Consider the following 24,302-nt stretch of genomic DNA (forward strand, 5'->3'; position numbering starts at 1 on the left):
GCGACAGAAGAAAAAATCATAACAGTCGAAACGAAGCGAGAAAAAAAAATAAAATCGACGAAAATTTGTTCCGTGATTTAACCAGCAGGAATTTAATTTTGCCGTTGTATATTGTTGTTGTTGTTGTTTTTTTCTCTCCGGTTTGTTGCTTGTTATGACGAAAGAGCAAATAAATTGTTTGTTTGTTGATAATGCATCAGGTTTCTTCATGCTCATACACACAGTTCACAGAATTTAGCGATCGCTTCAAAAATTTTCAATTTATGAAATCTAATAAATCGAAATCCAAACGATGACTCACTCACAAAAGTGTTCCACCCGTTTAAGCGGAATAGATGAAAGAGAAACAGAGATAAAAAGAAAGAGAGAGAGAGAAAGAGAGCGAAAAAATAAATAAATTGCCAATGCTAAAATATATGTGTCGTTTTTGCCAGCGACACATAGAGATATTTTGACAAAATTGCTGTGAGCACTTTGTATATCTGTGTCATCGTTTTTCATTTGCTGTTGCTGCTGTTGTTGTTGTTGTCGACGTCGTTGTTATTGCAATACCGCAACGGTGAATTTCACACAAAGTCTCGACACTGGACCCTGTTCACAGATGCGCATATACACAAGCACCACGCGCCACCGTATACTCAATCGCACACTGGAATATTCACCGACTTGATCAGTTCGATTTTTCATTTGTGTGTACGTGTCTGTTGCTGTTGCTGTGTGTGTTTGTCGACTATTGCGTTTTGACATATCACTTGACCGGGGATAAATGACACATTTTGCGCCTAATAAGTCACATCGTGCTTTAGTAAATACACACACCGCACCATATACAGCCGAAATGTCAGCCAAATCGAAATCGTGCTAATTGTCACATCGACTAGCATTTTCATTTTTCTCGGTGGTTTTTTTGTTGCTCATCGTTGTTTCATTACGAAATTTTCGTGTGCTCTAACTCGTGTGAATAACAAAAAACATAGAAAAATCGAAAAGAGTGAAGAGATAAAAAAAAGAGTCGAAATCAGATCCTTCGACTAATGTAATATCTGTGCATTTAATTAAATTGCTGACGACTCGTAGCGTTTGTGCTTCCGAAGAAAAAAAGACAAGTTTTTTTTGCACATTGTTTGTCGTTTCTCTCTTGCTCTGGCACCCGTTGTTTTGTTTTTTTTTTTCTTTTCTGCCGTTCCTGTTGACATTTCTGTTATTGTTTATTTGTTATTATGACTACAACAAAAGTCGATTCCATTTTCGGATCGAATGACATTGGCGAATATTTGCGGGCCAAATTCGTGGACGAGTTTTTTTTCTCGCTCGATGCATGGCCAAATTCGACCGAATTGAACAGCAACGGCACGAACGAAGCCAGGAACGACGCGGGTGATGTCGACAACAACAACAACAGCACCAACATCGATGGGAATCGTACACACCACACGACCAACAACGGCCAAACGGTGGATGAATGTGCAACGGAAATACGGAAATTGGCAAATTGTAATTTTTATTCATCAACATTTAACAAATGGTTCGACGCATTTTTTTTTCTATTTCGTTCATTATATTCGTATATACTTTGCAGCGGATCTTTGTTTGCCACGGAATGTAGCGGTGGCGGCGATTAAGCAGCACGACAAATTCACTGCCAACAAGCAGCAGCAGCAACAGCACAAGGGACAAAAGAAATGGTCATCAAAATTACCAACAGCAAAACTAGTGAGTATTTTTACTTCGGTTTTTTTTCCCCGTATTTAACTTTTTCCACCCGTTTTGTGATTATTATTTTTCTGCCTATGTCCACTCATCCGGTTATATTTCTGTTTGTTTTCGATTTTGCTGCTTGTAGTTTTGTGTATTTTGCAAGAACAACGGCGAACAGGAGCATGTGTATACATCGCATAAAGTGAAGGATAATCGAAATCGGGTGTGTTGCCCTCGGTTGCGTGAATACAAATGCCGAATTTGCGGTGCATCCGGTGATTCTGCACACACAATTCGATATTGCCCAGCACGAGAGACCATTCTACAATCGGCCTATGAAATGTTGTCCATCAACGAAGCATCATCATTGCAGGCAGCAATTCGCAACAAACCATCGATCATTCAACTCAATTAATTATTATTTTATCATGATGGATTTTCCTCTCTTTTTTTCTTACATACGTAATTCATTTGAATTTCGTTCAAATATTTTTTTTCCTCGTCTTTTTGTACAATTCAATTGCATTTTGTACTTTGACTCAATTTTCATTAGGAAAATTGAAACATTTGAAAATTGTTGACAATGAATCCCCCTGAATGTCACTAATAAAACCGAAAAATTGAATTGCATGTTAAATTGGTTGGTCGTTTTCATTTCATGGATTCTATAGAATTGTGCATGTAAGTGAGTATATAAACACTATTCTAGGTTTCTGACTAACTCTATGTGTGAGTGTGTCCGAAAATAGCTCAATCGATGCATCCAAATATCGGAATGGATTCAATTGCATCGACAAAAACGGAAGATACAAACGAAATATCGAGGCATGTTATTTTTTTTTGTCTGTCCGGTGTAAATGCTTTGACAAAAACGTGACACATACACATAAACTGGTACACACACAGTCGAAAAAGCATTTCAATTGAATAACAGATGTGTTTATTGGTGCTGTGGTTTTTCGGACTGCATTTCACAGACGAGATATGGTATAATGGAAGAAAATGACCAGACCCATTGTCGGGCGTGTATGTGCCATCATTGTCATAATTACATAGATTAGCGCTAACGCATCAACAGTGTGTCCCTTTTGTGACCAACAAAATGAAAAAAAAAAGAAAAAGAATAACAGCAACAACAAAAATACATGCATATGCTCACCGAGTTATACAAACACAGATATCCCATGTTGATAATTGGTTAATAAATATTTCGGAATCATATGGAAAATTTAAATGAACGATTAATGGCCATTCGTATCGTCATGCAATGCTGCATTCATATTACAATATGGGCCAATGTGGATGGTGTATGTGTGTGTGCGTATGTTTTACACTCATTGGCACATTGTTAAGTCTGAGTGAGCGAGCTATAGAGAGAGTGCGAGAACAAGGACAAAGTATTTTCTGTGCTGGTTTGTATTCTCGGCTTTGTCGATTGAACGCGACACGGACTGCTGCTAAGACTGCAATAATCATAATTTTCCGTGTGCCCCTTTGTGGCGTACCTTGGGTACGTTCCATTGCTGCTATTTCTTCTGTTGCTGCCCGGAGGCGATGGCATCGTGTGTCAAAACCAACTTTCTTGTGCTGAATTAAAAAGAAAATCGATTTGAAAATTCTCCAGTCGATAATCGTGAGCACATCAATAAATCTGCATTTTACGCTCCAGAATCAAACCGATCTCTGATTATTTCGCGTTCTTTGCTCTCTTTTCATTCTTTCCACATGCATACACAAACATACACACTTTATGTCACTGTATATGGCATGTGAGACGAATAGAAAAAAAAATGAACGGAGAGTTAAGTCATATCAATCGCAGAAATACAGTCCCACCGAACGAATTTTGCAAAACAAAATATGGTGTCTCTGAAGAGATTGAAATGATTTTTTTCTCTTCGTCGGTTCATACACACACACACATATATATATATATATATATATATTCAGGCAAAAATCCATTTGGCAAACGTTTTTAGCGCGTCAAGCACAAACATCATCGACAACCGCCAATTTTATACACGGACCAGAAGCAGAATAAAAAAGACCAGCACAGGATGCATCTTATTAGAGGTGGCGGTGCTCATCAGCATTTTAAAGTGAATATTAAAAAAACGAAGCAATTTCGGGAATATATCTGCCATTTGGAATTTCTAACTTCTAATCTGGAAGCTCATTTGCCCTACCATTCATCGCTGCGGAAAATGTGATTAGAATTTTTAATTTGCTGCTGCTGGCTGCCGCTGTATATGTGTGCAAAATGCTGAGTGAATGAATGAATGGGAAAAAGAATGAAAAACAAAAATCCGTTTCCAAACGAAAAATGAAGGGTCATATGGATGCGAACCGAACAAAGTGATTCATTTTTCTTCTCTTCTTTCTTTCTCGCATCTTTTTCGTTTTTTTCTTCTTATACGTTGCTCACACTCTCACTCTTTATCTATCTCTCTCTCTCTCTCTCTCTCTCTCTCTCTCTCTCTTTGTGTGCGGCACTGTTCGGGAGAAGTTCGCTTAAATTTGGTGCCATCGAAGATGTTTCCGTATTTTGGGCATGCTTTCATTTGAAACACTGAATACTGATTTTTGGTATTTATACTAAGCACCGAACGGAATTTTAAAAGCGACTTTTGCATCATCTGCCCTCATAGAAATGAACGACAGAGAGGGATGCGAGAAAATGAGAGAGGGTGAGAGAAAGAGACATTAAACCATTTCAAATGGACAACAACGATACACGGACAATTCCATATACAGTAGACGCCTGATAATTAGATACCTTTTCATAATTCTTTTTACAAGTTTGATACTTTTTTCTATCGTACGCACATACACACCCATTCATCGTGATTTGGCAAGAGTGATTTTCAATCAATTCACAGCTGAAGCAAAACATCAAGCTTTGATGAGGGTTCATTAAATGAATCAAAATGATGAAGCAAACCAACGAGAAAAAAAACAACAAATCCAATATTCACGAATAAAATTTTTGTCAGGTTTTGAAACAAAACACACAAAAAAACACAGCAAAATGGAAAAGGAGAGAAAGAAAAATACATGCACACAGCGCAATGGGAATGAAAATCAAACGATTGCCAAACATTAAAAATAGATTTCTCAATAAGGAATTCACGATGGCGAAAACGTGTTTGAATCGTAAATTTTTTGTGACATGGCCCAAATGTTTGCTTTCCAATCCAATGGCATAACATCAGCAGCAATCGCAACAGCAATCAAGTGAATTCTTTTTGAGAGTACACAACATTTCCTCACTTTAAAATCGATCGTTTCGAATTTAAAGACAAGTCAAACAACGACCGAAACAGAAAAACAAAATACGGTCGTTGCCTTAATTTTCTTAATTTGAAATTTATGCGGCATGCAATCTTCGAGATGCTGCTGTAATAGACGACAACTGGATATATATTAAAAATAAAAGAAAATAAGAGAAGAAGAAGAAAAAAGAACAGCTAGTAGAGGAAAGACAGAAAAAAAGGCAAGCGAAAAAAATTCAGTTAAATGTTAATTACGATGTGCGTTTATTAAAGTTAATATAATGGCATTGTCATGACGGTTTCATGATCATGAACGAAAATCCATTTGAAAATAACGAGCGAAACGAAATGCAATGGCATTATTTGCGGCTCTTTGCCGTTGGAAATTTAATGAACTTATGACTTGTAATTTATAAACATGTATACAAAATGGGAGTTAGAGATCGAGCGAGCGGGAGAGAGGGAGTGAGGTCCTAAGAAGTGATCGGGAGAGTACGAGTGAATGGAACATGGACAACCGCAAAGAGCAAACGGAACAGAAACAAGTAAAGAACCCAAACGACCAATGAATGAAAGAAAGAAATGGAAGAAAATGAAGACAAAAAAAAATTATATGTGAACATTTAGATTCCTTCAACAGAGAAAAAAAAACGTCGTAAAGTTGATGCTGTAAATTAGTGATAAATTACCCGTATAATGATAGCATCACCATTAATCAATAGACAGAGTATAAACATAAATGCATGCATACGAGAGCGAGAGTGAGCTGAGGCGAAGGAGTGAGTGAACTGGTGGTGTTAGCGATATGCCAAGCGCTACTATACGTATGCATACCGATTGTGATGTGATGGTTGTTTCGGTCTTTGCCACGGTCGAATGGGACATTTCGAGATGAGAACATTTTCGCATACACCAAATGAAATAAACAGAGAGAAAAAACAAACAAACACGAAACAAAAGACAATAATGTGCATGGAAAACTAAAAGCAACAATCGAGAAAAAAAAATGTGGTAACGAGACGATATTCACATCGTCTATTTTGGAAAGGGCCAAATGTATTCAATTTTTGGTTTTTCAAGCAACAAAACAGCACACACACACACACAAATACACATAAAGAAAAATGAAAACGAGCTCAGCCGAGAGATGCGAATAAGTGGAAAAAAGAGCAGTCAAACAAAAATGAAGAAGAAGAAGAAGAAAAAAAAGTCGAACAAAAATGTGTATATATTTCGGAGAAGTAAAAAGCATCTCCAGAGAGATCCAACCCGAAAAACAAGTAAAATCCACATGAAGTCGTACAACTTATGCACACACACACAGTGCACGGAGTGGATTATCTGGCCTGGTATTTCGGCTTTGGCTTTGGCTTTGGCTTAGCTCCACCTAACCAACATTTCCAATAAAACACCGGAACTAGAAAATGCGCCAAAGCAATAGCAACAGCAATAGCAGCGGCAGCAGCAGCCACATCACAACCGTTTGGCAGATCAAGAGTCACTGTCTGAATGAAAGGAGATAAAAACTTACGCTGATGATGCGAGAATAAGAGTGAGCGCAGCCGAGCAGCGAGTAGCTAGCTCCATCGGCAAAAGGTTATTCTGCAAGATGGCGATTGAGACGAAAAATGAGAATGAAAATGAAAAACACCATTTGAATTGCATTCGCATTTGAATATCATTAATAAAGAGTGAATGTTTGCACGGGCGCTGCTGCTGCTGCTGTTGCTGCTTCTATGCAAAATTGGTGTATGTAAAATGTAATAGGTTGCATGTAATGTGTATAATTCACATCACGCTATTATAGCGTCGTGCATACCTGCATATAGATATTGGAACTAATATTGCGTATCCGTACAGTTTTCGGTTATTTGTGTAATGCAATTTGTAAATTTTGTGTTGTGTTTTCGGCGATGAATAATGCGAGAGCATGAGAAAGAGAGACTAACAACGATTCGATTGGCCAAGTTGCACGTTCGTTGTAACCGACCGGCGACGCTGAATACTAGTGAGTGTCATCGTATTTGGCAGTTCAACATTTGATGGTGGCTCAGTCTCTGTGTTTTTATTGTGTATGGTACGGTGTGCCGTCGTTGTGAGCGATTGCAATCAAAACCATAAGACCGCGCTCATTTGTGCACCACTTGCAGCAAATAAACATACACCGACACACATACATTCCATACCTAATTTGAACATGAGCCGTTTTTGAATTGATACATCTTTTCATTTTACATGATTTATTCAAATAATTTTTGCGATTCATATTTCATGAGTGCAAATGCTTTAGTGCCGATGAGATTGGGAGGAAGTGAGCAAGAGCGACAGAGGTAGAGCGAGAATCTAGAAATGCATTCGAAATATTAATTGAAACACAATCGCAAAATTATAGGTAGATAATTTTGCATATCGCATCCCAAGCCACAAATCGCATTGTATTGTGTATTGTGCGCGCATTTAATTATTTTGTCGATGATAATGGTTGAATGAGAGCGAACAAGAGAAAATGTAAACCCCACCACCATCTACCCCATACTCCTTGGCTTTCGCTTCGCTAGTTCGGATGCTGCTGCTGTTGCTGCTCTCATTTGATCGCATTCTCTATATCGCATTCTCGCAAACTCAAACTCTTAACACTATGCCCGCGTACTTTGCTTGCATTCGCATAAATTATGTTAAGTGTTTTTGCCTTTGAAAAGTAATCTACCGATGTTTCTAATAAGAATCTGATTAATGTGATTTAATGGGGGTTTTCGTGAAATTGCTACTAACGCAATTCCATTTATGGAATTAAAGAAGCGACGCAGAACAGCGAGACAGCAAACGAACGAACGAGATGGTGAGAGAGTGAGTGGGTGGGAGTATGAGAAAGGGAGAGACACGATTGTGTCCCGTGCAAAGCAGGTACAATAGAATAGTTAGTAATGTATCTCGTGCGCCCAGGCTGTTATCATGATATCAGTTACGATTGTTGGCAGCCGTGTAATTTGCCATTACACGACAACGAGCATTCGAATCAATGCGTATTGAAAGGTTTGTGCTCAACCAATTCATTTGCGATTCATCATTCGGGCACAGTGCACGCGTATTCAAAGTCGACAATTGGCAACAGTTACGACGACAACGGCATGGCATGGGGCAAGTGAGTGAGCAAAAAAAATAATCATTGCCACTGATTTTATGCGATACTTATCTCGTCCAATCGAGGCTGGTATACATTTTTTTTGCTCTCGTATTCCTCCCCCCCCCCAATTCAACGCCGCACAGTTCAGCTCAGCTCAACGCATTGTTCACGAATGCATGAGAAAGCAGCGAAAAAAAGAGAATTCCTGCAATTAACCATGTTGACAATATAACAATAAATAAAACCGTATGCTCTTGCAATCCTTTTTTTCCGATTTGCTCTCTCGCGGTGAACTTTCAATAAATGCGAAACACAGACACCAACCGTTTGCAATAGGGATTCCATTTCTTTCTCTCTCTCTCCTACACTCCAAGCGTGTGTGTATGTGTGCACGCTTCAAACGAAAAAGAGTCACATTAATTTATCACTGAACCCGTTTTGTCTCTCTCTCTCTTTCTCTCGTACACACACACATACGCATTCGCTTAATTTTCCGCGGAACAGACGACGACGACGACGACGACGAAGACAAAGTTCGTTGCAGTTCAGCTTGGGTTTAGTCGTTCTTTATTAAATTCAATAGGAACCATTTTAAACGATATGATATCGTTGAATATTTATCAAAACCATAAACATTCACGCTGCTCACTCACACCGAATCAACGAACAAAAGATAATGAAATCATCAAAGAGACACTCACTTTATCTGCTATACTATATCTCTCGCCCTCTAGCTGACACTGTGCTCACAAAAAAAGATGCAAACTATTAATTAATGCCATGCAATCTATGTAGAAATGATGTGTATCATATCACCACCACCACATCTCCCACAATTGCTAATGCCAATGGCCGTCGCCAAAGAATATTATTGCTCATAGTTTTAGGCCTTAACCGAACATAAATTTTCAATTTAATTACATTGTGTGTGTGTGTGTGTATGTCGTCTAGATCTGGGCTCTTAACTAAAATAAAGAAGTAGATGAACGGGCTTGCACTAGACTAGAATGCACAAAAATATTAAGCCATTTTAATTAGCATTCATTAAATATTTCTGTTGAATTTTAATCATTTCATAAAATGGACGACTCAATGCAAAAGTAAATTTGTTGTTTTTTTTCACTTCTTCTTTTGTCTGGCTCTTTGCTGCTACGCACTCAAATTCTTGCGAAATTTAATAACTGTTCATCAAAGCGACACTTTGATGAGTGATGAAATGCAAATCAAAAGGCCACTTTTTAAATACTATCTCAACTACTCGTGGCATATTCGTTCTTTTTTTTCCCCATCTCTCATCTTTTATTTCCATTTAAATGTGTAGTTAAGTATCGAACAAGTTTCAATTTTCTTTTCGACTTAGTGAGCAGAAAAAAAGACACACACAAATTGAACCACCACCATGGTATTCACAAAAAAGAATTTTACCGATTCAATTTCATTTATTCGTTTCAAATTCGGTTTGTGTGTGTGTGTGTTTTTTTTTCTCTTCTTTATCGATGGGATGCAGCATTCTTTGAAATGGAAAACGACATTCAAAACCGGTAAATTATGGACGAACAAAGTGGAAAAAATCTGCACACAAATAAGTATTCTTTTGCATTTTTGTTGCTATTCCTTTTCATGTTTTCACTCATTTTCATATTTCATCAAGGGATTTAAACGTTTTTCTTTTTCCCACTCTGCTGTTGCGTATGATTAACTCAGATTTTTTTCAGTTCCGGTGCTGCTGCTGTTTTTTCTCCTTCCGCGGAATAGTTCACAATTGAGATCTACAAGATTTTAAATGAAATACTCGAAATAAAAAAGAAACCATCAATTCAAGCCTAATGCATTTGCACAGAATCAATTTTTATGCGGTTACTTTTTTTTCGCCCATTCTTTTTCTCTCGCTCTCTCTCTCTCTCTCTCTCTCTCTATCGATACAATCACTGATAAACACTGGTACATCCCAATGTTAATACAAAGTATAAATGAATGATTTGGAGCGAAAATGTAATACAGAAAAGTTGAGCGGAAAAATGTCGATGATGAATGAGCGGAAAGGGATAGCTATGTAGTAAACTATAGTGAACTGTATAGCTATACCTTTTCATTTGACATTTTTCCGCTCAACTTTTCTGTATTACATTTTCGCTCCAAACCATTCAAATAATGATGAGTTTTTGTTCACTCTCTCTCTCTCTCTCTCTCTCTTTCTCTCCCTCTCTCTTCGTTATTTGTTTGTTGTGCGCGCTCTTCAATATGCGTGTGCTGTTTCTTTCGATTCAATCAACTGGAAGCATGCGATAAGGTTGGCAAATTCGCTTGCCATTTTGCCGAGAGAGATATTGCATTTTCGATATTCGGTGACAAGCCGATGACAGTGAACGAAAGGGAGAAGAATACGACCGCGCGTGTGTGTGTGTGTGCGCGTATATTGATGCCATTTATTTGGGAATCAAATTCGAATTGAAAAGCCAATGAAATTATCCGATTGAATCAATTCTCCGGATAAAAGCAAGTTCATTTCAAAATGAGCAACATAAAAGCATCACATGCACTTGCTGTGCTATTGGTGCGTATGTGCGCTTGATAGGTGATGATATATATTTTTTTCGGTAAAATATGAGGTGGCCATAACTAATTGACATTGACAACGGCTCTAGCTGGGTTGCACGCCAGTGCTCTTCATTTTTGTGACTTTTGATTCGAAATTAATAGTTGATCGGGGTTCTTTAATGAGCCAAACTGCACCCACCTAACTACCCCACATATACAGATGGAAACACACTGAATGATTGTAATTTGTACACGTTTTGCAATCTCTCTCTCTCTCACTGGCGAGTGAGCGACCGCGTTCGCTCATTTTATATTATTATTTGAGATAGAAGTTTCGATTGCCCGAATCGATTTCAATTAACAACCATCAAATCATTAAAGCATTTGATTCGAGAGCCATTTCAATGGAAAAATCCAATTTGTTCGCATATGTCGAGGCTATTGCATGCGTGTGAATGAATGAGTGTTCGCACTAAAGCCGTCCATGGCGCATTTTCTGAATTGACATTGATCACATGTGCACCAGACAAATATTAATTAAATATATTTAGTGCCATACCTTATGTGTTTGTTTGTATGTGTGTGTGTGTGTGTGCTGGGTAGTTTGGATTGCACTGGCAAGCGAGTGACCGATTGAAAGAGTCGAATTACGAGCAAACTGGGCGAGTGCGCGCAATATATATATATTTATGTGAAAATCATTTCGCTCGTTCAACCCAAATGAACGCCACCAAGCCGATATCCATATCTATCCATCAGTTGGCGACAGACTGCACCATTCAATTGCAATTCATATCTCTCGCATCCCATGAAAATGCACCGAGTGGCAACACATACACACCACCACCACTAACTAGCGCGCGCTCAGCGTGACACATCCGATAAACAATTTTTAAGTAATTATTTCTCTTTCATTTTAATCAATGACAGCGAATTCAATTTAAATGCGAACAAATGGACAAATGATGTGTTTTGATATTTTCTGTTCCGGGCGAGATAAAAAAAAATGCTTGAAATCGTGAACAACAAGAAAAAAAGAGGAAACGGTACACATCACTATAAAAATGAGAGAGAACTTGCGCGAGCGCATGCATGCACGCACGACACCACCACCACCACCACCACCACCACTAAATTGATTTCGTGCAAGCGAGAGAGCAGGAAATCTGGTTGGCAAACATCGGTCATTTACTATTCAATTGAAACGACAAGCTACAACTAATAACAACCGATTTATGTGCGCAATTTAACCAAATCAGAGACGAAATTTAATTTTTCAAAACCAGAAAATATACATAGAGAGACAGAATGAGAGACTGGGACGGAGTGAACAATATTTTGAATGTTATACATGACATAGACATAACGAGAGAGAGTGAGAGAGAGGAGGACAGTTATTCGAAGAATTTAATATACCTCTATTGACATGGTGCATTTGGAATTTCGATTTAGTATTAACAAAGCACCTTGATATAGCCATTGATCTCGCTCTCTCTCTCTCTCTCTCTCTCTCTCTCTCTCTCTCTCTCTCTCTCTCTCTCTCTCTCTCGCTCTCTTGTTTTTTTCTCTACCATGACAATAATCGATGTCTAAGCCACCATCACCGAGAGACTGAGTGACAATTAAATTCGAAGCATCTCGATTCGATTATAAATTTCCGGAATTTTCGCTTCATTTTTTTTTACCGAATGCTTGACTTGATTACGTTTCTATCCGACACGCATTGGCAAACATCACATTGAACCAAAACACTTTTCGATTCGATTCGATCATTCTCACTTCGGTTCTTTCTTCTGTATTCCCAACCCCCTGGTTGACGTACCATACATATATACATCTTTTGTACACCGCATAAAACAATGTGACCTACAATACAACGAACAAACATCGGCTTAATTTGATTTCGATGCAAAACTAACACAAATCTTGTTCACACTCTCTCGTTGTCGCTTTGCTGTTCGAAGTGTTGCATTCGCATACATTCATTGCAGTAATTGTTGTTGTTGTTGGTTTTTTTCGGTTCGTCTGTCTGTCTGTGTGTTTTGTCTATTGTTGTTGCCGTTGTTCTTGTCGCCAAAATCGTTAACATGCGAAATAATCGTTCGCTAAATGTACGTAAATGTGTATTCATCGCATTATACACACATCATTTTTAATGGCTAAAGCGGCGCAACAACTGTCATATTAATTTGGTTGCAGGAATTTTGTGTTAAAATCACCACATTTGTATCATCGCAAAATCAATTTAAGGGAACATCAGCCAGCATAGCAGGAACGCGCGATGGCAGCATCAATGTGCTTGGTGTTTGTGTGGATTTATGTGCCATGGCAATGGCAAATACAGTGCGGATAGAACAGAGCTTGAGAGAAAGAGCGAACGGGAAAGAGAGAGAGAGAGAGAGAGAGAGAGAGAGAGAGAGAGAGAGAGAGATAGAGAGAGAGAGAGAGAGAGAACGAGAGGACCGAGTGCATGAAAACAAAACGTGCCACTTATTGCAAAATATTTTATAAGAATAACCGAATAATGCGTTGGAAATGGTTTGGGTCGTCGACGAGTCGTTGCTGTTGCTTTTGTCATTGTTTGTTATTGCTGCTGTTGTTTTTGATCTCCATTCGAAATTGATGAATGTGGCATTGTCAATGCGATAGCATATATCGACTGAATGAACGAGGGAAATACGTGTATTTTTATGTGTTGTTGTTGTTTTGTTGCCGTAGCACCCGACCGATCAGCCAAAAGGAAGAGGAAAAATCTCGCATGCAGCAGCGCATATATTTCATGCAACAATAATGCATTCGAAGAGCGAGAGAGCGAGCGAGAATGAGAGAGAGAGAGAGAGAGAGAGAGAGTGAGACAGAGAGTAATGCATCGAAACTCACCGTGCCAATGCCATTGTTGGGCTAGGGTCTTTTGTTGGAACACATGTAATTGATAGAGAATGCAATACAATAGATTAAACTAACATACATGCGATTAAGTACCAAATATGTCATTCGAAGTCCATTGTATGCATTCTTTATTACGTCGACAATCGTTTGTAATGTATCGCCAACGAATTATACCAAAATTATCCCGAGTGGTAGTTTTGGTTGCTGTTGCTGCCGCCACCACCACCGCTACTGCTGCTGCTGCTGCTGCTGCTACTCAGCCCGACCGCTCTCTTGACGACGATCGTGTTCTCGATGCACGTCGAGATTCGACGACATTTTATTTAATAAGTGCACCTCGTGTGCTTTGTGCATTAGCATTAGTTTTCAAATATCAGTGCGAACACAGAGGACAAAACGTATGGTGGGGAGGGAGGAGAGAAAGGGAAAGAGAGGGGGAGAGAGTGCAAGATGCAGAAACAGATGGATTTGTTTTGCATAATGAAATCGCTTTGCACAATGCATTTTCAACATGCTCTTGCTTGCTCTCTGCGCTTTCAATTTCATTGCCTCTGGCTTATCGACACACATAACACACAAAAGCAAACTTCTGGCTTTCCTTTTGCAAATCGGTGTTCCTTTGCCGCCTTCGCCGTCATCGTCGTTGTCATCTTCGTTGTTGTCGTCACCGTCCATTGCAGCAAATTGCAAGAGACGCAACGAATTCGGCTGGATTTGAATTTTGATGGAAACCGTCAACAAAGCCAAATGCCTGCATTTGAAAGACGAGAACCAACTCAAACGAAACTCTCTTAATACAATCAATCGAAAACCCAAATGGCTATTCTTTGTTTGTTGCCTCACCGATCGCCTCTTCGCTCTCACACACTCACTCAATCTCTACTCCACTTCCTCTTTTGCACTTATTTTCTCTTCCCCTCTGTCGTTCTACTCCCGATCATCACATTTCAGCATTCTTTTCTATTGATGCATTTTAGCCGCTTTGAGTTTGCCTTTGCTTTTGCTATTTCCATGTTAATATGAAAACGACTCGAACAAACAGTTCCCAAATTATCGTATAATCATAACATGGAAATATTTTTGCATATTTCATTTTGCTCAATCGTTCTTCCTTTCAACTTTTTGAAACCATGTCGCCCGCCATAGGAAGAGAAAGAGAGAAAGTGGCCATAGAGGCAAGCAGCAGAAGCAGCAGCTACAAAAACACCAACAACAACAAAAATTGTATATCCAGTGAACATAGTCATATCCTTTGATGCTTTGTTTGCCAAGGAGTGAGTAATTCGACGATTGCTTTACAAAGGAATTATTCACGAACGACCAAGAAATCCGAATGGAGAGAAAAGGAGCGCATGAAAGCTTTTATGACACACGAAGAACGACTGACTGACTGACTTAGTGCAAAAAAATGCGGCTCCTTGTGGGGCTTCTCTCTCTTTTTCTACCTTTCGATTGCGATCCGTAGTTCACCGGTTTGCTAACTTGTCTATATCATGGCATTCACCTGTTCAATCTCATACCTTCGATTGTGCTCGTAAATTTCAAGATCCATTCGGAAAGTGAGAGAGAGAGAAAGAGGGAGAGAGAGAGAGGGATTGTGTGAAGGAGATGGATACATAGGTCTGAACTCTATGAAATCACAAACAGAATTTTCATTTCATGTTGAATTGCCGGTGGAATGACAAATGTCCACACTGACCTATTTCGACCTTTAAAATGGCATTTATGGGCATACTGTGAAATGTGACCAATCGCCAACAATCAAGCCTTATTCACAGATTTACGCAAAGACAGACAGCTTTAACGAAGGGGTTGTAAATATCTGAAAGAGCGATAGAGAGAGAGAGAGAGAGAGAGAGAGAGAGAGAGAGAGAGAAAGAGCGGACGAGAAAAAAATAACGAATCAACAATGTCAACAGAGAACATTTAAAATATTCGATTACATCAATTTCTAATTAAAATTGTCTTTAGCTGTTTCGAAATGAATGGACGTTAATGAAATTAAGATTTAATCGGATTTCGGTGTATGTCTGTGTGTTGCAAAACGTTTCCACAAAACATGCATAAATATGCAATTTGCACATTTACAGTTTCATTCGTCGTTCGTTTGTCGGTTTTCATTTTGTGCACGCCAAGCACGGAGGATTTAATCGAAAGATTTAATCCATCCGTGTGATTGTGGTTGATTTCAACTATTTTCAAGTGTGAACAAATTGAAAAATCGATACAGTAAGCGGAGTTACACTTATTATTCATTACGATATATCACTTTCATTCGCTCTCGGTATCTTGCTAACGCTGAACGTACATTCGCTTATTCGGTTGCTCGCGCACGAGAGAGATTCCGACAGAGAATGAACTGAAATGGGTGGAATGTGTGTAGTCTATACGTATCGAGAAATATACACAGGTAATGCAATACCTTTTACTCAGTGAAAATTGTGCTCTCGTAGTTGGCATTTAAGCAGGAGCGCGAGCTCTCGCTCTCGAATTGCCTCTAAATGTGCCAATACATTTTTAATTTTAAGCACTTTCACTCCATTGTCACCTCGTAAGTGAGAGAGAAAGAGCGAAAATTACAACGAACGAAACGTACATCGAAGCACGTAATAAACGAACAATTTCGAGAAAAAAAAACTTTCCCGAACGAAATAAGTGTTTGAAATGGTACCCAATTTTAGTTTAAACGAAATGCGAATTCCAATTAGTGGTATCGTTATGGTGCAAAGCGATCTTCGAAGGAGTATCGTCCACTTGAGAGTTTATTTGCCAAGGGAAGATCGTGATTTCATTGTGATCCTCGGAAATCTGTTTTGTTCAGATCTTTTGTCGTTTTTGTTGGTGATTTTTTTAATTTTTTTTTTTTATTTTAATCGTTTTTAACCCAATTCTTTCTCATCTATTCTTCTATTTCATTTTACAAATTGTTCCATTTTTCGCAAAATTTTCACCCGAAATTTTCAGGGCAAATAAATTTGGTTCCGATTTTTCGAAAGTCTCTTAGCTTTAAGTTGAATCAAATTGAAAGTAAAACAAAAAGCCCAATCGACGGAAGTGAAAAAGTTTGTTTTAGCAAAGTAAACAAACAAACAAACAAATCTCATGTTTTGTTTATTTGCTGTGTAACTAACCGTTAAAAATTCGTTTAATAAACACTCACCTTTATTGATGAGCGAAATACAAATAGCCAAAAGGAAAGTTATAGTCATCCTTCCGCGTTCACCGTGCTGCTTCGCCATGGTCAAAAAAGAAGAGAAAGTCTCCGTTTCTCGCAATCTCGTACTCTTTGTCGTTTTTTTCGTGTCAACACGAACTGCAGCAGTCAAAAAGTTCTCGTAAGTTTCTGCTATTGATTTGTTTTTCTCTTTTTTTTTCCTCGAATTTTTCAATCAGAAGTGTCCAACGTTTCTGGTCTTTTTTTTTCTCCGTAAATTTAAATTATGAATTAAAAAATTTCCGTTTGTATCACTTGTGTTTATTATTGAAACTTCGTTTATCTTAATTTCAGTTTGTTCCGTAGTCTCTCTATCTCTCTCGACGAATGTGCGAAATGCCAACAGAAATCCGGGGCGGTTTTTCAGTTTGAATTTTCGTGGAAAATTTATTTGTTTTTAAGTATTCAATTAAGTATGCAAAAGTTCTGTATTTTCCGGCCAATATTCATTTGATCGTGAGCGTTAGCGAGAGAGAGTGTGGGCCATGTACTGTTAATGAATTTCAACTATATAAATTGTTTGTATGTTTTTTTTTTTGTCGGATTGCATATTAAATAAGAACTGGGTAATGTATAAATTTTTGTTGTTTTCGTCTCTCGCATGCGAATCGCTCTTCCTCTTCCTTTTTTCTTCTTCTCCGTAAGGTATTATGAATGGCACAAAACAATAAATAATGCAATCTCGTTCGTATAATTTTTTTGTCCGTATGTTCGTTTCGTCCGCGAATTATGTGCTGCAATGAACTGTTTTTTTTCTATTATTATTATTATGATTATTATTCGTGTTGTTGTATTGTGTACGCCATTAAAACTGTCTTTAAATCATTGTTCTTTATCCGTGGTTATTTGTTTTACAGCACACCGAAAGGAATGGCGAAAAAAAAACTGGGAAACTTTTGGCAGTCGACAAGATGGAATATGGGCAAACAAACAAGTAAGCAAACGAACGAACGAACGAGCGAGCAAACTAGCAGCGTAACAAGGAGTGTTGAAGTTATGTTGCGCTCGGCAATCGCGTGGCAGTGATCACTTGAACGTTTTGCAGAAAACTGAACAACTCAAGTCAAATAGAAAATTTTCGGTTGGTAAAATCGTAAAGTTTCCGCGAGTATCGACTCACTCACTCTTTCTCTCACTCTCTGGTTTGCCTCGTCGTAGCACACAATGTTGGAATGGAGAGTTTTCGGCAAAACTTAAACACTTAATTTGCAGCTGTTTGTTGTTCTTTTAACGCACTAATTGTATGAACTTTTCGAATATTGCTTGTAATGATCGTTGTCATGAACGCGGCGCGCGCGAGAGAGACTGTTGTGCGAACAAAAACCGACGAAAATAAAACGAACAAAAACTCACTGACTGACTGAAGAAAAAGTGCTGTTTTTATCGATGTGTATAAGATATATCTATATCGTTATGTGTCTTGAATTCTTAGCAGAAATGGAGGGAAGAAAAAAAAAACAATACGACAATCGTTCTATTTGTTTCACTTAGCAAATTTTCACCGGATTGATTGTTCAAATATTAACTTTCAGCAGGAATCTCATACTTGTTGTGTGTTCGCAGATAAATGAATCCAATAAATGAAAACGGAAAACAAAAAGGAAATTAACAGACTCAAATCGACATCGTCCAAAATGAGTCAACTGATCGTTGATGACTATTTTTTTTTTTGCTTTCGTCGCTTTATCTCGACACGTTTGTTATTGTCTTTAATGTTTGTTTGTTGCCAAAGAATATGAAGACGAGGCGAGAAAAATAAAACTCAACCAAACGAAACGAAACAATTTAATTGAAAAAATACACTCAATAAAATGTATTTATCAGTGTTGTGTCTATACCGCTTTAATGTTGCTCTCTTTTTTTCGTATTCTTTTTTTTCTCTTTCAATCAATTCCGTTCAAACGGTCAGAATAAAACACGTTGCTGTTTTTCCGTATATATCTATCGCCGCTCACTGAATTTCAAAAACGAAGAGAAACACTCAATAGCAGGAGAGTATTGCCTTGTGATGTTTATTTACATCGTTCATTTCATTGACTGAATTGTAAACACCATTGATACAGCTATTGTACCCCCGAATGTTTCAGTCACACTCAGCTTGTGTGTGCCGTGCTGTGCTATATGGAATTGGATTGGCACATGTATGATGATAGCGCGCACTCCGGCTCATGCTGCAGCTGTGTGTTCGCAATGTGATTTGTGGATGGATTCAAGCTGGAAATATACGAAGCGACATAGAAACCGAACATACCGTGTTCGCCAGTGCATACACTATGGGCCACAGCAATACTGTATGACACGCAAAGACCTTAACTTACGCTACACACAGCGTTACGTCGCAACGCATCACCATAGTCGCTTATATCAGTCGTCAAAAACACCGAACCTTCGGCTTCGTACAATATGCACACTAAATGTCGAGACCAACGACGACAACAAACGACGGCGACAACGGTGAAAATGACTGAAAGAGGATAGATCACATCGGTCGGTGTGTATTTCGATAGCGCATTTTGACTTGACGAATGTGAGACGAAGAGTGTTGGAGTGGAAGCAACCGTGCCACCGATAGAATGCATTCGATGGAAAACAGCGAGATGTTACGTTCGTTAGTTCATTTGATGTTTTGCTTGTTTGTTTATTTCTTGTTTGCTTGCTTATTTGTTTGTTCTTTCGGTTCGTTGCTGCTGCTGCTTGCTGTTGCTGTTGCTTGGTGTTGTGTGTTTGTCGTGTGCTCCATGCAAAATATTGAGCCAACTTTGGAGCTTGAGTAAAGATGTAATGTTAACATAGGCTTATGCAATGCCACTGTGCGAATATGTCAACTGTGCGTATTGTTACGACCATAACGGTACTTATCGTTTCATTCTTCGTGCTCATTTTTTTTTCTCCGCTTTCTCTCTCATTTTTTCTGTGTAGTTTGTAACGGTGAGACGATGAGCCATCGAGCGCGAACGATGAAATGAAAAACATGCACATACGATCTAAGCGAAACGAAGCAAAAGGAGCAGGCAAGCACACACAATGTGTGTTTATGTCAAAGGAATGTCGATTCAACATCAAACACATTAGATCGAGCCTCCTGTCCTGTCTGTTCTTCGCTTCTTTATCAGACAAACACACACACACACAACATCACCACTCGAATCAACCGCTCTTTCTCCACACTGTGTGTGTGTGTGTGTATGTGTCGTCTCTGAATGAACACAGCGAATAAACGTGGATTGGAACATGGTGCAAACACAATATGCGTGCAATATTTTATTGAAACGTTAAACATACCACCGCATATTCAATAATAAGTGTATGGCCCGTTGTAAAGTTGAATGTAAAACACACGCAGCAACATTTATTCGGCCTGTCCGCTTCTCTTCATAGCTTTCTGTCCCGCTTCTTTTTTTCTTCTTCCCTGTTTCATCGAAATGCCATAGGAATAAGGGCGAACGATGATTCATCCGAGGTAATAACTTCATTTCACCTTGATATTTTTATTCGTTACGCTATTTTACCATTTTTTTCCGATCCACTCGCTCGGCGAATCGATTCAATTCGTTTCGGTGTGGTTTGGTTTTGGCTTTCATTCTGTTCTTGCATTCGGAGCCCGATTGAAAAACAAAAAATATTATTGATATATTGATAAAGTTCGTGCATCATAAAAATAACGAATGAAATACAGAGAACATTTGATTCGATTACGCACGTAGAAGAGTGGTTGATCGTCGAATGGAATCGAATGAAGCCGAATACGAAGATGAAAATTACGTCTGCAAGAAGAGAAATTCTGAAGACAAAGGCAAGACGATGCTAAATTTGAAGACAGAATTTTCTGCTCACGAGCGCACTCACTCGCTCGCTCAGTTTGGAAGAGAGAGAAAAAAAATTGCGGTTACGCGGAAACGTGCAATTCAAATAAACAAATTTCCATAAAAAAAAATCTTTTTCTATCTCTTTCGTTTCTCCATTTCCTCCGAATCTTCCAGCACACGAGCAAGCCAAATACAAAGGAGATGAACATGGAATATTATATGATCATGAATGCAAAATGGAATTAAGGAAATGCCAAACGCCATTTAAAATCCATATATAGAGACAACGAATGAGTACGAGTTTATATATGGACGGGACAAAATGAAAAACGATGCAAGCGGCGCGAGTAAAGCGGCAAGGAGGAACAAACAAAAAATGACAGAAATGAACGAAAGAGAAAAAATGTGGTTTGCAGAAAAAAATGGGAGTTTTCATTTCATTAATTTTCGTTTAATGACTTTTCCACAATTTTATGTGATGTCACTTTAATTTCAATTTAATTTCGTGTCACTCGTCAATGCTGCCTGTCGCGCGCGCATCGCACATTCATTCAGTTGCCATCGATGGCGACGACGACGGCAACGACGACGGTGACATCGCCGACGAATACGACGCTTCAGTAGCACTTGAATCGCCACCCATTCATTTATAATCGAATGGCAATTTTCATGGGCCATTCGGTTGGCTGGACTATTGCTGCTACACGGCTGCCACTGATAGCGGTTTGCACTTGAAGCTCAAATTAACATCGGCCAACCGAATGGATACGAAGAACGGCATGGTACAGCAACGCATTCATTTCACAAAATGCTTTACTGTCTCTATTTTGTACGCATTTTGCGTGCCTTTTAACACCTTGTTTCGGTTATCTACAATCGTCCTTTTTCTAATATTAATTCAATACCTGTAATCCGTGACGGGGTGAATGACGGGAAAAAAAAACAATCCGAAGTAACCAAACCAGCCAGTCGGCCAGCGCGCAAATAAAAACTAGAGCGAAAGCCGTTCAGCGGCAAAAACCGACATGGATAAAAAAAAACACACACACTCAACGACCGAAAAACTGAATGTGATGAAATATGTACATAAATTATGCGATACACAGATCCTTGGAGAGAACTCGCACATTGTCTGTCTCTTTTGTTGACGGTCTATCCTACGCTGAACGCGTTTTTGTTGAGACACAGCGCCAAATATAAAACAAATAGAATCGAAAAACTACACCACATTGGCTTAAGCTATGAGCTGGCTGTGTGTGTGTGTGTGTAACAAGGAAAGCGAACGAGTGCCACTCCCGGTGCCCAATGATTAGACGATGGCAATCGGTTTGAGTTGCACCGCAGGAGATGCTTCCAAAACACACATACATTTTGCCACTCATATTGGCCCGAAAATGCCAAGCGAGAATGAATGAGCCAATGTCCATTATATTTTACTACCATTGCCGTTAACAATTGGCCTTAACACTAACCGAAAACGACCGATGTGTGTGCCTCTTGCATTGCCGATGATTTTTCTCGGTATGTTTTGCGTGTAGGTTACCTTTGAAATTCGTAATTTTTATGGTGGATCGAAATGATTTATTTACTATTTCCGAGTTGAATGCAATGAATTGGTCGTCGGTAGTGATGGTTGGTGGCGGCGGCGGTAGTTGGACACCGGTGCCACAACCAAAAATAGAAGAAAAAATGGAACCAGAGAGCAAGAGAGCGAGAGAGAGTCAGATCGTTGAAACTATGAAATTCATTCCGATTGACTTCCGACCATGCCTGATTCTCGTGCAATCGCTCTCGTTTTCTCTCTGGTTTTGTTGACGTCAATTTTTTTTCCATTCGTTTGTTTGTGCGTTTTTTACGTGAGAGAGGGTGGATTTAACGCATGGCACACCGCTGTGTCTATTTTGGATAAAACATAATAATTAAAGGTAATAAAAACTGAAAGTAAAACGTCCAACATGAAATAAAAGGCAAGAGGCAGAAAAATATCGACAACAGAATACATTGTTTGCACGTGTTAAAAATTATGACGAGAGAGAAAATGATATGGCATCGTCATCGGGTGCATGGTTTTGCTGGCATACACGAAAGAAAAAAAAACGAGGGATTCCAAGTATAGCCGCAGTGTGTTAAAAGTTTCAAATCAATTTTAATATACACAACAAACACGTCTCTTTCGCATCACAAAAGGGGGAATTCAAATCATTTTTTGTGTTTTATTTTTTGTTATTGAAAGAAAGAAAGAAATTTTTATGAAATAAAAATCGCGCCACACAATCACGAAATTGTTTCATTTTTTCTCATTAGTATATTTGATGGCTGAAGGTATTATCGCCATGGATCGAAAGGAAGCCAGAAAAAAGTGTGACGTGAATGGGATTTTATAATAATATTACATTTTGAGGAGAAAAAAAATAGGAGAGTGAATGGGAAAAGGAGAGAGGGAGAAAGTTTATGGTTTGCCGTCGGCGTTGCATGCATTCATCCGGCGCGCTCGTTTAGAGCTTAATGGATTGAACAGTTGTTCTTATAATTGAATGAACGACACGATATAATTTCAAAGAATTTCAAATATGTGGATAGTGGCAAAGTGTCCATTTAAATTAAAATATGTGATTATGGATGCGAATATGTATGTCCCCTCTGTTTCCTCGTTTATTTTCAATCTCTCGCTCTCCTTTACTCCCGTTCCCTCTTTGCATTCGTTACAATCATCAGTTATGCATTATAATACCACTCATTAAATGGCAGTTTACAGTCTGTAAGATTCAATTTAGCCGGCTAGAGGATGAGAATGAGAGAGAGAGAGAGAGATGCCTTCGTCAAATTGTATTTACTTCTCTGGTTAACTCGTCGACTTGGTGGCCGTAAAATGATAATGGTTTGAACATGGTTTGGGCGGATTCCGTTTTGGCAATCACATGCAATTGACTCAACTTGGTTTTAGCTTGTGTTTTTTTTTCTCTCTTTCCTTCTTCACTGAACGAAGCGATACTTTTTTTTTCTTGCTCTTTCTCTCTCGGTCCTCGTTTTTCTTTAAACCAATATATACTGCACCACAAAAATAAACTTATGACTAGAAGAGGAATCGTTGTGTGTCATGAGTAAGCTCGCTCACGCAATGCTAAGATGTCTCTTTTTCACGTTTCTCCTTTGCATTTTTTTTTATCTATTCCGTGCTATTTTGGTTTGCTCTCGTACGAAAATATTCGTGCTCGTTTAACTTGGTCTCTCATAAATTTATAAAAAGCAAACCGAAAAGGATTCCTTAACATTGATCATTTCTTTTTCGTTCCCATTGTTTGGTTGTTCGTTTGCAAACGCGCCCGTCCCCCATACCAGATCTTGTCCTCCATCCCCTCTTTTTCTTTTTCCACAAAACAACGACAAGAAAACGCACACACACACACACAAAGAAAACGCACAAGGATCACTTTCAAGACCATTTTCCAATTCTATTGTAAAAGAGAAGACTCTCTCACACACACAGAGAGAGAGAGAGAGAGTGAGAGAGCCAGATAGAGAGGGAGAGAGAGAATGGAACGAGTTTCGCCAAAAATGAAACGAGATTTTCCGCAGATGCTTTCAATTCCATGATGATGATGATGGTGGGTCGTTGTTAAACGGCCAAACTATAAATACCATATCCATTTTATGGCTTAAGTGGTTATATGTCATTATAAAAGCGTATGCGACCAACACACACACACATACGAGAGAGAGAGAGAGAGAGAGAGAGAGAGAGAGAGAGAGAGAGAGAGAGA

The 24,302-nt window shown here is 38.8% G+C and overlaps 2 protein-coding genes across 2 annotated transcripts in view; one reads left to right on the forward strand and one right to left on the reverse strand.

Annotated features, from left to right (window-relative positions):
• The window catches only part of LOC129574585 (neural cell adhesion molecule 1-like), an 84,458-nt gene extending 65,629 nt beyond the window's left edge, over positions 1-18,829 (reverse strand). Inside the window, exon 1 of the mRNA XM_055456776.1 lies at positions 16,682-18,829. Coding sequence (XP_055312751.1) covers positions 16,682-16,760 — 79 coding nt within the window. The 5' untranslated portion in view covers positions 16,761-18,829. The remainder of the gene's footprint in view (positions 1-16,681) is intronic.
• On the forward strand, positions 599-2,335 carry LOC129574586 (uncharacterized). Its single transcript, XM_055456777.1, has 3 exons — positions 599-1,494; positions 1,580-1,713; positions 1,844-2,335. The coding sequence occupies exons 1-3, from the start codon at positions 1,221-1,223 to the stop codon at positions 2,111-2,113; spliced, it is 678 nt and encodes a 225-aa protein (XP_055312752.1). The 5' UTR covers positions 599-1,220; the 3' UTR covers positions 2,114-2,335.
• Positions 18,830-24,302: the final 5,473 nt, after the last annotated feature.

The sequence above is a fragment of the Sitodiplosis mosellana genome, unplaced genomic scaffold (assembly GCF_009176505.1).
Source record: "Sitodiplosis mosellana isolate CC-2019 unplaced genomic scaffold, AAFC_SMos_1.0 Smas_scaffold_6165, whole genome shotgun sequence".
NCBI lineage: Eukaryota > Metazoa > Arthropoda > Insecta > Diptera > Cecidomyiidae > Sitodiplosis > Sitodiplosis mosellana.

What these genes read in the sequence shown, in the direction of transcription:
- LOC129574586 (XM_055456777.1), top strand. Translation starts at nt 1,221, where the DNA reads ATGACTACAACAAAAGTCGATTCCATTTTCGGATCGAATGACATTGGC. An exon ending in AATACGGAAATTGGCAAATT is followed by an intron (nt 1,495 to 1,579) that starts GTAATTTTTATT and finishes TATACTTTGCAG; the next exon opens with CGGATCTTTGTTTGCCACGG. An exon ending in AATTACCAACAGCAAAACTA is followed by an intron (nt 1,714 to 1,843) that starts GTGAGTATTTTT and finishes TGCTGCTTGTAG; the next exon opens with TTTTGTGTATTTTGCAAGAA.